Raw genomic sequence first — 11,988 nt, forward strand, 5'->3', positions numbered from 1 at the left:
TACGTATGTAACCTTGGTTCCCTGAATAGGGAACGAGATGCTGCGGTTCTGGCCGTTCCTTACCTTGATAACTCTTCATCTTCAGTCATGAAATCTGAGCGAAATGGCGCGCTGCACCCAGGTATATCATGTGCGCGCATGCGCAGGGTGGTGCTATGCGCCATTTGGCCAATAGGATTGGCGGGATGGTATAGGGCTTCAGACATTCGTCACACCAGAGGTGTTCCCATACGTGGTGACGTCACCGCAGCATCTCGTTCCCTATTCAGGGAACCAAGGTTACATACGTAACCGAGATGTTATTATATATATAGATTTGTGTATATATATATATATATATATATATATATATACAAATCTATATATATAATAACTGAAAAATAAATAAGTATATATTTCAACATATTCTGCAATATTGTTTCACTCTCAACAAAAGCCCCGCCCATTCCAGGACTTCGTGCATTAGAATCGACGTTCCATCCGTTTATTAGATTTCTGTGTTTTGAGACACAGCTGGACTGACAGCTCTGTACAGTAACAGCCAGAGACACTCGAACTGAATCAGTAGGCTACTACTCTTCAGCAGCTGTTATTGAAAGGCTTTAACTGTGGAGATCTACGCCTCTTTCCGGCCTTCATGTCAAGCCTTTGGGATCGTGTGTGTCCCACAGTTCCCTCTATCTGCCCGTAGCTTGTCCATGTCGCTCCGGCGCTTCTCGGGGCTCATGGAGAGCTCCGGGTCCGCCTAGCCCAGGGAGCTGTTCGAGGCCTGAAGGAGCGGAGACCTGGAGCGGGTGAAGAGGCTCGTGTGCCCGGAGAATGTGAACGGGGGGACACCGCAGGGAGGAAGTCCACCCCGCTGCACTTAGCTGTGGGTGAGTAGGGGAGAGCAGGGGTGAAAGTACCATTTTTCAGAAAAACATCATTTTAAAAGATAATGTTGTATACAGAGATATATTTCTGCTGTGGCCAGTAACTCAGAAGTGTGGTCTAACAATACCAGGTGGTATTTTGTAGAAATGTAGAAAGAATTCAGTATAATTTCACTTTGAACATAAGTTGAACATTGTTACTTTAGGCCCCATCGGTTGGGACGAAAGTAACACACAGGTGGGTCAAAAGTAACACAACAATATATATTTTTTCTGTTACTCTTATTTTTCTTAAGTATACCTGATTGTGACCTTGTTAATAAGTAACTGCAAACATATTTTATCCTTTACCTTTGCAAAAAAATAATTAAATTACCTTTTCATATTTTCATTTTAAATTTAAGTTTAAGTTTCATCAGATGTCTTAAAACCTGATTGTATTTTTTTATTGTAAATTTCTATGTATTTTTATATAATAAAAAAATTCTACAGAATGCACAATATAAACATTTAATCACATTAGCATAATAAAAAAACTCTAAACATAATGTAACAGTAGGCCTATTTATGTTTCCATCCAGTTGTTTTTATGCATGAATTAAAAATGTGCATTAAAACATCTGGAAACACTGCAAATTCACAGGTGGAGGTGTAAGGCTAAGATATGGCTAAAACCTAAATATAAATGTGACGTAGCAGCTGCCCAGAGAGAGATGTTCCTCTATGTCCTGAAACACCCTCTCAAAAACATCTGGATAAAACCAGACCTCTGTCTGTCTTTCTGACCCTCGCTAAGACATATTCTTTTGGTATAATATAACATAAAAATTTGTAAGAAATGATGCAAGACACAGAAATTCACAATATAGCTTGCACTGGAACAAAATAAATACTTTTTGTGACTGTAGCGGAACAAAAGTAACAACTGTTACTTTCGTCCCGACAGGAACTCCTAACATTTAAACTCCATTTAATTTTATATATAAAAAAAAAAATGAAAATGCAAACTTTGGGATGTGTTAAAGCACTAAATAACATGTAAATTGATCATTACTGTGACACATAAAACAAGAAAAACAACACGACTAATAAAAAAAAAGACTGCTTCAACAATTTACTTTTTGTACTCGAAAACAGTTTTACGGACCTAACTTCCGGAAACGATGAGGAAATCACATGATATTTCTCAGCTCTGTCAAGGATTGCATGCTGAATATACTGTCATAGCTGGGAATGCAAATGCAGAAAGAGGCCCAGAGAAAATCACTTTGTTACTTTCGTCCCACATTACTTTCGACCCCGCTCTCCCCTAGTCTCTTCCTATTCCATTCTAGTCGTTTTGTTTTCTAAACCAAGATTCTAATTTATTCAAAAATGTCATTACATTCTATTTTTTTTTCTAATAGTTTTTGTTCTATCCTTTGATCTATATCATCATCAGTATTCATGAATTACACTGTGTTTGCATAGCATTAATAATCAAATCAATTACAAATGACAAAAGCTTAGCTTAATTCTGAATATATATTGGGTCTCTTATATGAATTAATTGCACTTTTTGTTTGTTACATTAAGTATATAATTAAGTAAACTGCTGAGAATACCATGTGCTTTTATGTGTAATATGTTATAGCTTTCTGATACACTTGAAATCACATATTGACATTGTAATTAATATATTTGCAGCATAGACATTTTTTTATACTAACCTACAAATACTAATATGGTTTATATAGTCATATACAGTAACATATAACTTAACTTAAATAATCAACGTCTGCATTGGTAATGCCTCCTAGTAATAAAGTTTACAGAATTGATTTGCATTTTGAATGTATAATGCAGCAGTATAAATCATGTTTGTCATTTGTAGTTTGCTGCAACATGGTGCTGAGCCAACCATCCGAAACACTGATGGAAGGACAGCGCTTGACCTGGCTGAACTCTCTACCAAAGCTGTGCTGACCGGTGAGCTCTCGATCCTCATGCTTGCTTCTCTGGTAATGTTTGGAATCAAGATCTAGTTCTAATCCAGAGATGGTTGCAACATTCAGTTTTAAACCCTTCAAGCACATGAAGAGGTGCGCACACACTCCGAGAGCCACATTTCAGACATTCATGTAAATTCATGAATTGATTCCTCTTTTGCGTGTACTTGCACTTGAACGAACACATGCACAGAAAATGACCTCAAAAGAACAGTTTCGTCAAGTATTCTCGTAAACGCAGTGAGTTATGTCTTCAATGAACGTAAGAAATGGCAAAAGAAATTGCATGTGCATCATTATATTGGATCCATGTATTTGGTCTTAAAGGTCTTGAATGCCTTTAAATAGCTGCTGTTCCATAAGCGCCACCTGCTGTCAGAGAGTGACATTTACATCTCATCTAGCTGCACAAGTTTTATTTGTATTATTTATTTAGTTGTTGCCCTATTTATTTGCCACACATCCTTTTGAAACACTTGCTTGTGATTGCCATAATTCCCATTTCCCTTTTCTTAATTTGTTTATAAGCCTAGTAATTAATTGCCCATTTACTCCAGACTAACATGTTCTCCTGGTGAGGCTCAAATGAGATTTCCATTTATGTTAATATACTTAATTCTTTCTTAAATCTAGGTGACTATAGAAAGGATGAACTCCTCGAGAGCGCAAAGTAATAACAATTTAAGCTCAATAATGTTCAGGATACCTGAGGAGAGATGAAAATTGCTGAGCTAAATTGCTGTCGTGACTCGCATTGTTCCTTTAATTGACTTGCCGCTCAATGTGTTTAAACAAAAGTGGAAATGAAGAAAACCTGATGAGCCTCCTCACACCATTAAATGTCAGCTGTCACGCTGGTGATGGAAGGAAGGTGATTTATTGAATTAAATATTCTAATGTTATCTCCATACCCGTATGACAGTGCTATTGTTAAAGTACAGGTCCTTCTGAAAAAATTAGCATATTGTGATAAAAGTTCATTATTTTCCATAATGTAATGATAAAAATTTAACTTTCATATATTTTAGATTCATTGCACACCAACTGAAATATTTCAGGTCTTTTATTGTTTTAATACTGATGATTTTGGCATACAGCTCATGAAAACCCAAAATTCCTATCTCAAAAAATTAGCATATCATGAAAAGGTTCTCTAAACGAGCTATTAACCTAATCATCTGAATCAACTAATTAACTCTAAACATCTGCAAAAGATTCCTGAGGCTTTTAAAAACTCCCAGCCTGGTTCATTACTCAAAACCGCAATCATGGGTAAGGACTGCCGACCTGACTGCTGTCCAGAAGGCCATCATTGACACCCTCAAGCGAGAGGGTAAGACACAGAAAGAAATTTCTGAACTAATAGGCTGTTCCCAGAGTGCTGTATCAAGGCACCTCAGTGGGAAGTCTGTGGGAAGGAAAAAGTGTGGCAAAAAACGCTGCACAACGAGAAGAGGTGACCGGACCCTGAGGAAGATTGTGGAGAAGGACCGATTCCAGACCTTGGGGGACCTGCGGAAGCAGTGGACTGAGTCTGGAGTAGAAACATCCAGAGCCACCGTGCACAGGGGTGTGCAGGAAATGGGCTACAGAGAAGCAGCACTGGACTGTTGCTCAGTGGTCCGAAGTACTTTTTCCGGATGAAAGCAAATTTTGCATGTCATTCGGAAATCAAGGTGCCAGAGTCTGGAGGAAGACTGGGGAGAAGGAAATGCCAAAATGCCTGAAGTCCAGTGTCAAGTACCCACAATCAGTGATGGTCTGGGGTGCCATGTCAGCTGCTGGTGTTGGTCCACTGTGTTTTATCAAGGGCAGGGTCAATGCAGCTAGCTATCAGGAGATTTTGGAGCACTTCATGCTTCCATCTGCTGAAAAGCTTTATGGAGATGAAGATTTCGTTTTTCAGCACGACCTGGCACCGGCTCACAGTGCCAAAACCACTGGTAAATGGTTTACTGACCATGGTATTACTGTGCTCAATTGGCCTGCCAACTCTCTTGACCTGAACCCCATAGAGAATCTGTGGGATATTGTGAAGAGAAAGTTGAGAGACGCAAAACCCAACACTCTGGATGAGCTTAAGGCCGCTATCGAAGCATCCTGGGCCTCCATAACACCTCAGCTGTGCCACAGGCTGATTGCCTCCATGCCACGCTGCATTGAAGCAGTCATTTCTGCAAAAGGATTCCCGACAGAGTATTGAGTGCATAACTGAACATAATTATTTGAAGGTTGACTTTTTTTGTATTAAAAACACTGGTCGGATTAAATAAGCTAATTTTTTGAGATAGGAATTTTGGGTTTTCATGAGCTGTATGCCAAAATCATCAGTATTAAAACAATAAAAGACCTGAAATATTTCAGTTGGTATGCAATGAATCTAAAATATATGAAAGTTTAATTTTTATCATTACATTATGGAAAATAATGAACTTTTATCGCAATATGCTAATTTTTTTAGAAGGACCTGTATGTTGTGTTTGTTTGCCACGTTTGTTTTTCTGCATCTTTTAGTTTTACAAATTGGGATCGTTTTTGGTCATCACATTAAAAAGAATATTTAAAGTGGTATTGCGTCCTTCATATCTCCAAAGAGTCTTACTTTTATCAGATTTATAAAAGACAGATACAGCTGTACCTCTTCTCTCCAAAAACAACCGAGTTGCTTTCTCCCTTCGAGTCCTAATCATGAACAGGATCTTGTATCTCTGGGACTGCTCCATCTTTCAGTATCAAATGATCTGCAAATCCAGCCTCAAACTGGGCCTTGTTTATAAAAAATGACGTCCTGAAGGGCCATACTTTACAAACTTTATGAAACTTATTTGAACCTAGAAGAAATCTATTTGTCATACATCCAATACATTTTTTGAAACTTTGCCCACGTTTAGCATGAGAATCCAACTCTTTAACTGTGTAAATACGTCAGAATGCATGAAATAGCATAGAGTATACCTGTTCGGACTCGGGAGAGTGTGTGACGTTCTGTCATGTAGTGTGAACACAACAACAACTAGATACCCCAGACAGTCGTGTAGTGTGAGAAGAGCAGCGATCATGTGAACTCATTATAGATGTTGTTAGAGATCGCACTGGTGTGATCACCACATTTGGCCAACTGATAAAATCTGCCATTTCTGTTGCATATAAGAAACCTCAAACAAAACGAAAGAGGAATGAAACTGTGCTATTCGTTTGAGCCAAGCTGCATGGACTATTTGTCAGCTTGGACAAACATGGTCTGCACGTCGAATTTCCACTAGAAATAGTAAACCATCCGGGAACCTTTTGGATCCTCATTACTCAAATCATGATATGATCTGAGACACAATAGTTCTAATTTTAAATACTACTTAGGATGGCTACTGTAGTATGTTAATTGCAATGCAGTAATGAGATTAATATATAAGTTTATGATTTATGGAGAAAATAATACCTTTTACCATGTTTTCTGTGCACGCACACAACAGCCATAATTATGTTCAAAAACAATGTCAAAGTGAATTTTGCATAATAGGTCCCCTGTAAACGGACGGCAGCCTAATAAACTTCCTGCTGTCTACAACCCCCTATGGACACCTTGCCAATTAAATCGCCATTGGTTAGTAATTTTTTCAGTTTACTTGCCAGACAGAATTATGTCAAGGTTAATGTACATCTAACCGGTTGTTCTCTCAGAAAAATGTATCCGACTTTCCAATGCCACATACTGTATATGAGAAAGATAACCATTTATCAACCAATTCACTAGAAAAAAAGAGACATTTTTTTTCCAGTGCCGCATATGTGAGAGAACCATTTAGGATAAACCAATTCAAAAGAATGAATCTGGCTTTCCAATAAAACACGTGAGAATGATTGTGACAAACCAGTTCACTAGAACGAAGCAGGCAATGCTACATACGTTAGAGAGAACCATGTAGCATGAACCGGTTCACTAGAATAAGGCCCAATCCCAATTCTACCCCTTAGCCCTTCCCCTTTCCCCTACCCCTACCCGTGTCTCGGTTCTCTTTTGGTTGGAGGGGAAGGAGTAAGGGGAAGGGCCAGATAGCCCTTCAAACTAAGATCTTTCGCGACCACACTTCAAACGAAGGGGTATGAATTATCTCGGAAACATAGCTGCTACAGTGAACAAAAAGACGCATAAATTGTAAGCCTTTTTTGGCATAAATACAGATTTTAATGAAAAGGAATCATTTGTTTTATGTTACATTCAATTGTGAGTTCATATTAATGGTCATGTTACTCAAAGACATGTTTGCAAAAAAATCGCTAATATTTGCTAACGTGATATCATTACAGACTGCATGATAGTGCCACAGCATATGTCTGATCAGGGCGATGTCTGATCTCCTGGATGTGAGAGCTGCGCGATTTCCAATCTATGTGTCATGTCATATGTGTCAGTAAGCAGCTCATTAATACAGAACGATAATTAAAGGCTCTAATGCACACCAGCACACCAGTATATGTGTGTATTGTAAGAGCGAGACAACGAATGATGACGTGTGACGTCATGGTAGTGGTGTCCCAATCCTCCCTACCCCTTGACACTCTGTTTTAAGTGACAAGGGGAAGGGGAAGGGGTATAAAATAGAATTGGGATTGGGCCTAAATCAGACTGTCCTGTACAACCTGTAGCAGCTTAGAAACAAATATTTGTAATGTGCAAATCTTTGTTTAATTTCACACAAAAATGTTTGGAGGGCTGACTGAAGTGTTGAGATTTACTAGAGGAACACTTTGTAAAGTGATTACTGATCAGTGTGAGTAATACAGTAGTCATGTGCCCAGAGGTGTGAAATGAATACGAGTCTGTGTCATTAGATAACTCTGGACGTCCTGGTGGAAATGGGCCACACAGAGCTGAAGGAGACAAGGAGACACACACAAGATCATCAGAGGGGTGGAGAGATTTATTAGTGGACCTCAGAGTAAGAGCTGCTTCTCCTTTCATCCAGAAGAGTTCATTTGAGAGAATCATTAATTAGAAACAGGGTTTAAGAATCACTTTGATCTCGTTTTCTCTAATATCTCGGCTTAACATTGGAGGTTTTTCTCTGGACAAGGTCTACTTATTATGGAAGCCCGTTTCCGCCACTGAATAAAACATTTTAAAAAGTTAATTGTGACTTTTTTTCCTCTTAATTCTGACTTTTTTCTAAGAACTGTGTGATATAAACTCATAGTTCTGACTGCAGTTCTGTGAAAAAAGTAATGTGAGACTCGCAATTCTGACTTTTTTCTCTCGCAATTCTGACTTCTCTTCTCCGAATTGTGAGATATTAAAAAAGTCAAATTCTGAAGAGAAAAAATAATTATTTTCTTGCAATTGCATGTTTATATTTGGCAATATTTACTTTTTTTCTCAGAATTGCAAGTTTAAATGTCAATTTTGATTTTTTTTTTTTCTCAAGTTTACATCTCAAAATAGTCATTGTGAGATATAAACTTGCTTTCCACAACTAAAAACTCTCAATTATCTTTTTTTTTTTTTTCCAATTGCAGAAACGGGCTTCCATAACTTTTTTTCATCACCAAAACTCATAAACTTCAAAATTCAATTCACGTTAGCAAAGTTCAAGATAAATGTGCTGGTTTATTTTTATGCTGCACATTTAAAGCATCTTTCTCTGCATTCCCTTTTTTAGCTAATATCAATGTATGTGATTTATTTGCAGCCAGTTTAATTAATTAATCGGCATATCATGTTGATGAACAAATGACAAATGTAGATGACAAACAAACTGTACAATAATTTAGTTTTTATTCATAATATGTCCTCTTAAAGAATCAAGCTGAAGCTTTTGTTTTGCAGATTTGTTTGCACTTATTTCCCCATCACAGGTTTCCCTTATGAAACAAAAATATATTGCAGTATATTGGAAAATATAATGTAATATATTAGGCATATATTCTTATATATATTTATTTTTTTCCAATATATTGCAATATATTGAAAGCGGCAATCATTTGTATATTTTGCAATATATTATATAATATACGTATCATCAATATATTCTAAAATGCATTCAAATATATAAAATATTAGAAAATAAAAAGGGAAAATAATATATCACAATATATTTTAAGAGATATATTGGTAAATATATTTTCCTTTCGTAAGGGTTAAACCCTTACTTGACCCTGAACACAAGCAACAGTGGAACAATTCTGATAGATCTGTCTCCAGACGACAAGGAGTTTCAGTCGGTTGAGGAAGAGGTAGAGTTTCTTATTGAAATGATGTTGTGCTGATTTTTTTCATGTTTAGCATTTTTCTCCTCATGTGTCATCATCTGCCTGAGCCCCAAGAGATTTTGTTAAAAATAATCACAATCTTGTTATCTAAAAGTGTACTAGGAGAATCCAGTAGTGGTTGAACATGTTCAGGTGGTTTTCAGAAGCCATACAGAGCAAGTAGCTAATTATTAAAACACCAGGGACGTGCTTTGTTTACTAGGGATCTCTTGTGTCTTCTGTTTCGTGTCTCTGAACAGATGCAAAGTACGATAAGGGAACACAGAGATGGCGGTCATGCAGGTGGGGTTTTCAACAGATACAGCATTATGAAGGTAAGTGATCTGAATGCCTTCATAAATTAACATTAATCTGCAGTAGATTAACCAATGCAGAATTTTGGTACAAAGTGGTAAAATCATTTATTTCGGGTCAGATCCAGAAGGTGTGCAACAAGAAGCTGTGGGAGAGATACAGCCATCGCAGAAAGGAGGTTTCTGAGGGGAACCACAACCATGCCAATGAACGCATGTTCTTCCACGGTGTGTGAACCAAAGCCTGGTTTCAAACCACTCCTTCTGATTAGGGCTGCAACAGCTAATAGATAAATTCAAGAAAATAATCAACAACTAATTTGATTATCCATTCATCACGTCTTTCAACTTTGCACAGAAAACTTCCACCAGTCATGTCACTCTACAGCAGCAAAAAGCTCATATATGTGCACAAAATGCATCTGGAAAACAAGGATGCAAAGTGAGCTGCTGCAGGAAAAGTGCATGACCCAAGTTATTCAGAATATGAGAATTTATCATATCAAGTGATTCAAACATAAGCCATGCATTTTATGGTTGTATCCTTTCATGCAAACATTTAAAAATCACAGAGTTGTTTCCATTTTTCATAAAGGCTCGTCCTGACAGCAAACGAGTATCTGATAGAATTCACTAATTATTTTTCTTCATTTTATTTTATTTTTTTATGGTGAGCAATCATTTTAATTTGTACACCTTTTTCCCCCACGTAATGTTTAATATTTTAATTGCTTTCAAATTGCACATGGTTTCGGGCTGGATGTGGCATTTAAAGTCGAATTGGATTTTTCATCCAATTAAGTGAAGAAATATTCATTGTTAGATTAATGGATTATTAAAATAATCACTAGTTGCAGCCCAATCCTGATCAACAGAACCTCAAGGAAATGCTTTATTTCTGCTTCCCCAGGCTCACCGTTCGTAAACGCCATCATTCACAAGGGCTTCGATGAAAGGCATGCGTACATAGGAGGAATGTTCGGGGCCGGGATCTACTTTGCGGAAAACTCTTCCAAAAGCAACCAGTATGTTTACGGAATAGGCGGAGGAACAGGGTGCTCTCTTCACAAGGACAGGTCGTGCTACATGTGTCAGAGGTGAGATCAGATCCCCTTACAGCACAATGTATTTAGTCAGCAAAGTGTTCCCGTGTGGACCTATTTTCCAAAGGGAAATAGATTTCCTTCCTTTCTGAAGTGCTCATGCGTCTCTGTCTGCTCCTCCCAGACATCTTCTGTTCTGCCGTGTGACTTTGGGGAAGTCTTTCCTCCAGGACATCACTCAGTCACTGGCCGGCCCAGTGTCAACGGTCTCGCTCTGGCGGAGTAAGTCATCTACAGAGGAGAGCAGGTGCTCTGACCTTTACCTGAAATAAAATAGTGTCAAGGCAACATTTCTAATTTTTCATTTAGTTTAGTTTAGTTTATCCAATTTTCAGCATCATTACTCCAGTCTTCAGTGTCACATGATCCTTCAGAAATCATTCTAATATACTGATTTATGCTCAAAATTAATTATTGTACTTTTTGTTATTGATGTTGAAAACAAATGCTCTGCTTAATATTTTGAGGAACGTGATATTTTTTCAGGTTTCATTGATGAGTAAAAAGTTAAAAAGTAGAGCATTTATTTAAACATAAATAAAAGTTGAATAAACAGAATAAAAAAAAAGTGTACATTTCTTTAAAAAAAAAAAAAATCCTTCAATGATATATTCTGTGAAGTGGCACTAATTGTTTTTTTTTTTTTTTGTTGTTGTCATTTTTCATCCCAAGGCTTTTCCTGAATATCTGATCACATACCAGATCATCAAACCGGACAGTTCTACAGATTAACACATGGCTCTTTCCATCTCAAGGGAGAGAAACTGCTTGATATTGCATGCATTTATTTATACAATGTATAATTATTTTCTCTTCCTACAGCTGTCTGCTTTTATGTCATTTACAGCAACTTATTAATCAGATTTTAGACACAACAAGCCTCATCGGTCCAGTCAATTACACTGATTACAAAACTTCCATTTCCTATTAGTTTAATTTATTTTACAAAGACAATTGTATATTTTGTATTTATTTATTTATTGATGTTTGTATCATAGGGGTTGTAAATGTTGGCCACTGTCCTGCAGTTTTCAGTGGGAACACCGGGTCTATTGGAGGTTATTTGTTGGCATTGTTTTTTTTTTTTTTGTCCAGGAGCACTTGTATCCTGTTGTTCACAAACATGTCGAGTTTTCCTCTTGCATTGTCATGTTAAAGATGTATTTAGTTTGTCCTACAACAACAGCGTCGCTAACATTATTAACAATTAAAGAGACACTTTTTGTAAATCTTTGGTGTTGTTTCTGTCATTATCGCACAAAGTTACACTTCCAGCATCTCAATGGATGCATTTGTGAAGCTAACAAATGTCCAACAGGGTGCACTATTGTGCTTGGCTGAAACTGAAAAGCCAAAACTTTCAACCTTAGCAAGAGTACTGTGATGTAATATTAACAAATCCATCAAGGCTTTTTAACTTTATACAGTCCATGAGACGTAGTAACGCTTCCTCCAGTGAGGATTATTG

General features: G+C 37.3%; 1 protein-coding gene across 1 annotated transcript; it reads left to right on the top strand.

Moving 5' to 3' along the window:
• The first annotated feature begins 833 nt into the window (after positions 1–833).
• LOC128025017 (poly [ADP-ribose] polymerase tankyrase-2) lies at positions 834–11,183 on the top strand. Its single transcript, XM_052610968.1, has 7 exons — positions 834–875; positions 2,746–2,840; positions 7,691–7,797; positions 9,364–9,438; positions 9,540–9,645; positions 10,328–10,514; positions 10,645–11,183. The coding sequence occupies exons 4-7, from the start codon at positions 9,364–9,366 to the stop codon at positions 10,790–10,792; spliced, it is 516 nt and encodes a 171-aa protein (XP_052466928.1). The 5' UTR covers positions 834–875; positions 2,746–2,840; positions 7,691–7,797; the 3' UTR covers positions 10,793–11,183.
• The last annotated feature ends 805 nt before the right edge of the window (positions 11,184–11,988 follow it).

This window comes from Carassius gibelio, chromosome A12 (genome assembly GCF_023724105.1).
Source record: "Carassius gibelio isolate Cgi1373 ecotype wild population from Czech Republic chromosome A12, carGib1.2-hapl.c, whole genome shotgun sequence".
Lineage (NCBI taxonomy): Eukaryota > Metazoa > Chordata > Actinopteri > Cypriniformes > Cyprinidae > Carassius > Carassius gibelio.

Coding starts and splice junctions, on each gene's coding strand:
- LOC128025017 (XM_052610968.1), top strand. CDS start 9,364: ATGCAAAGTACGATAAGGGAACACAGAGATGGCGGTCATGCAGGTGGG. Junction 9,439..9,539: donor ACAGATACAGCATTATGAAG/GTAAGTGATCTG, acceptor ATTTCGGGTCAG/ATCCAGAAGGTGTGCAACAA. Junction 10,515..10,644: donor TCGTGCTACATGTGTCAGAG/GTGAGATCAGAT, acceptor TGCTCCTCCCAG/ACATCTTCTGTTCTGCCGTG.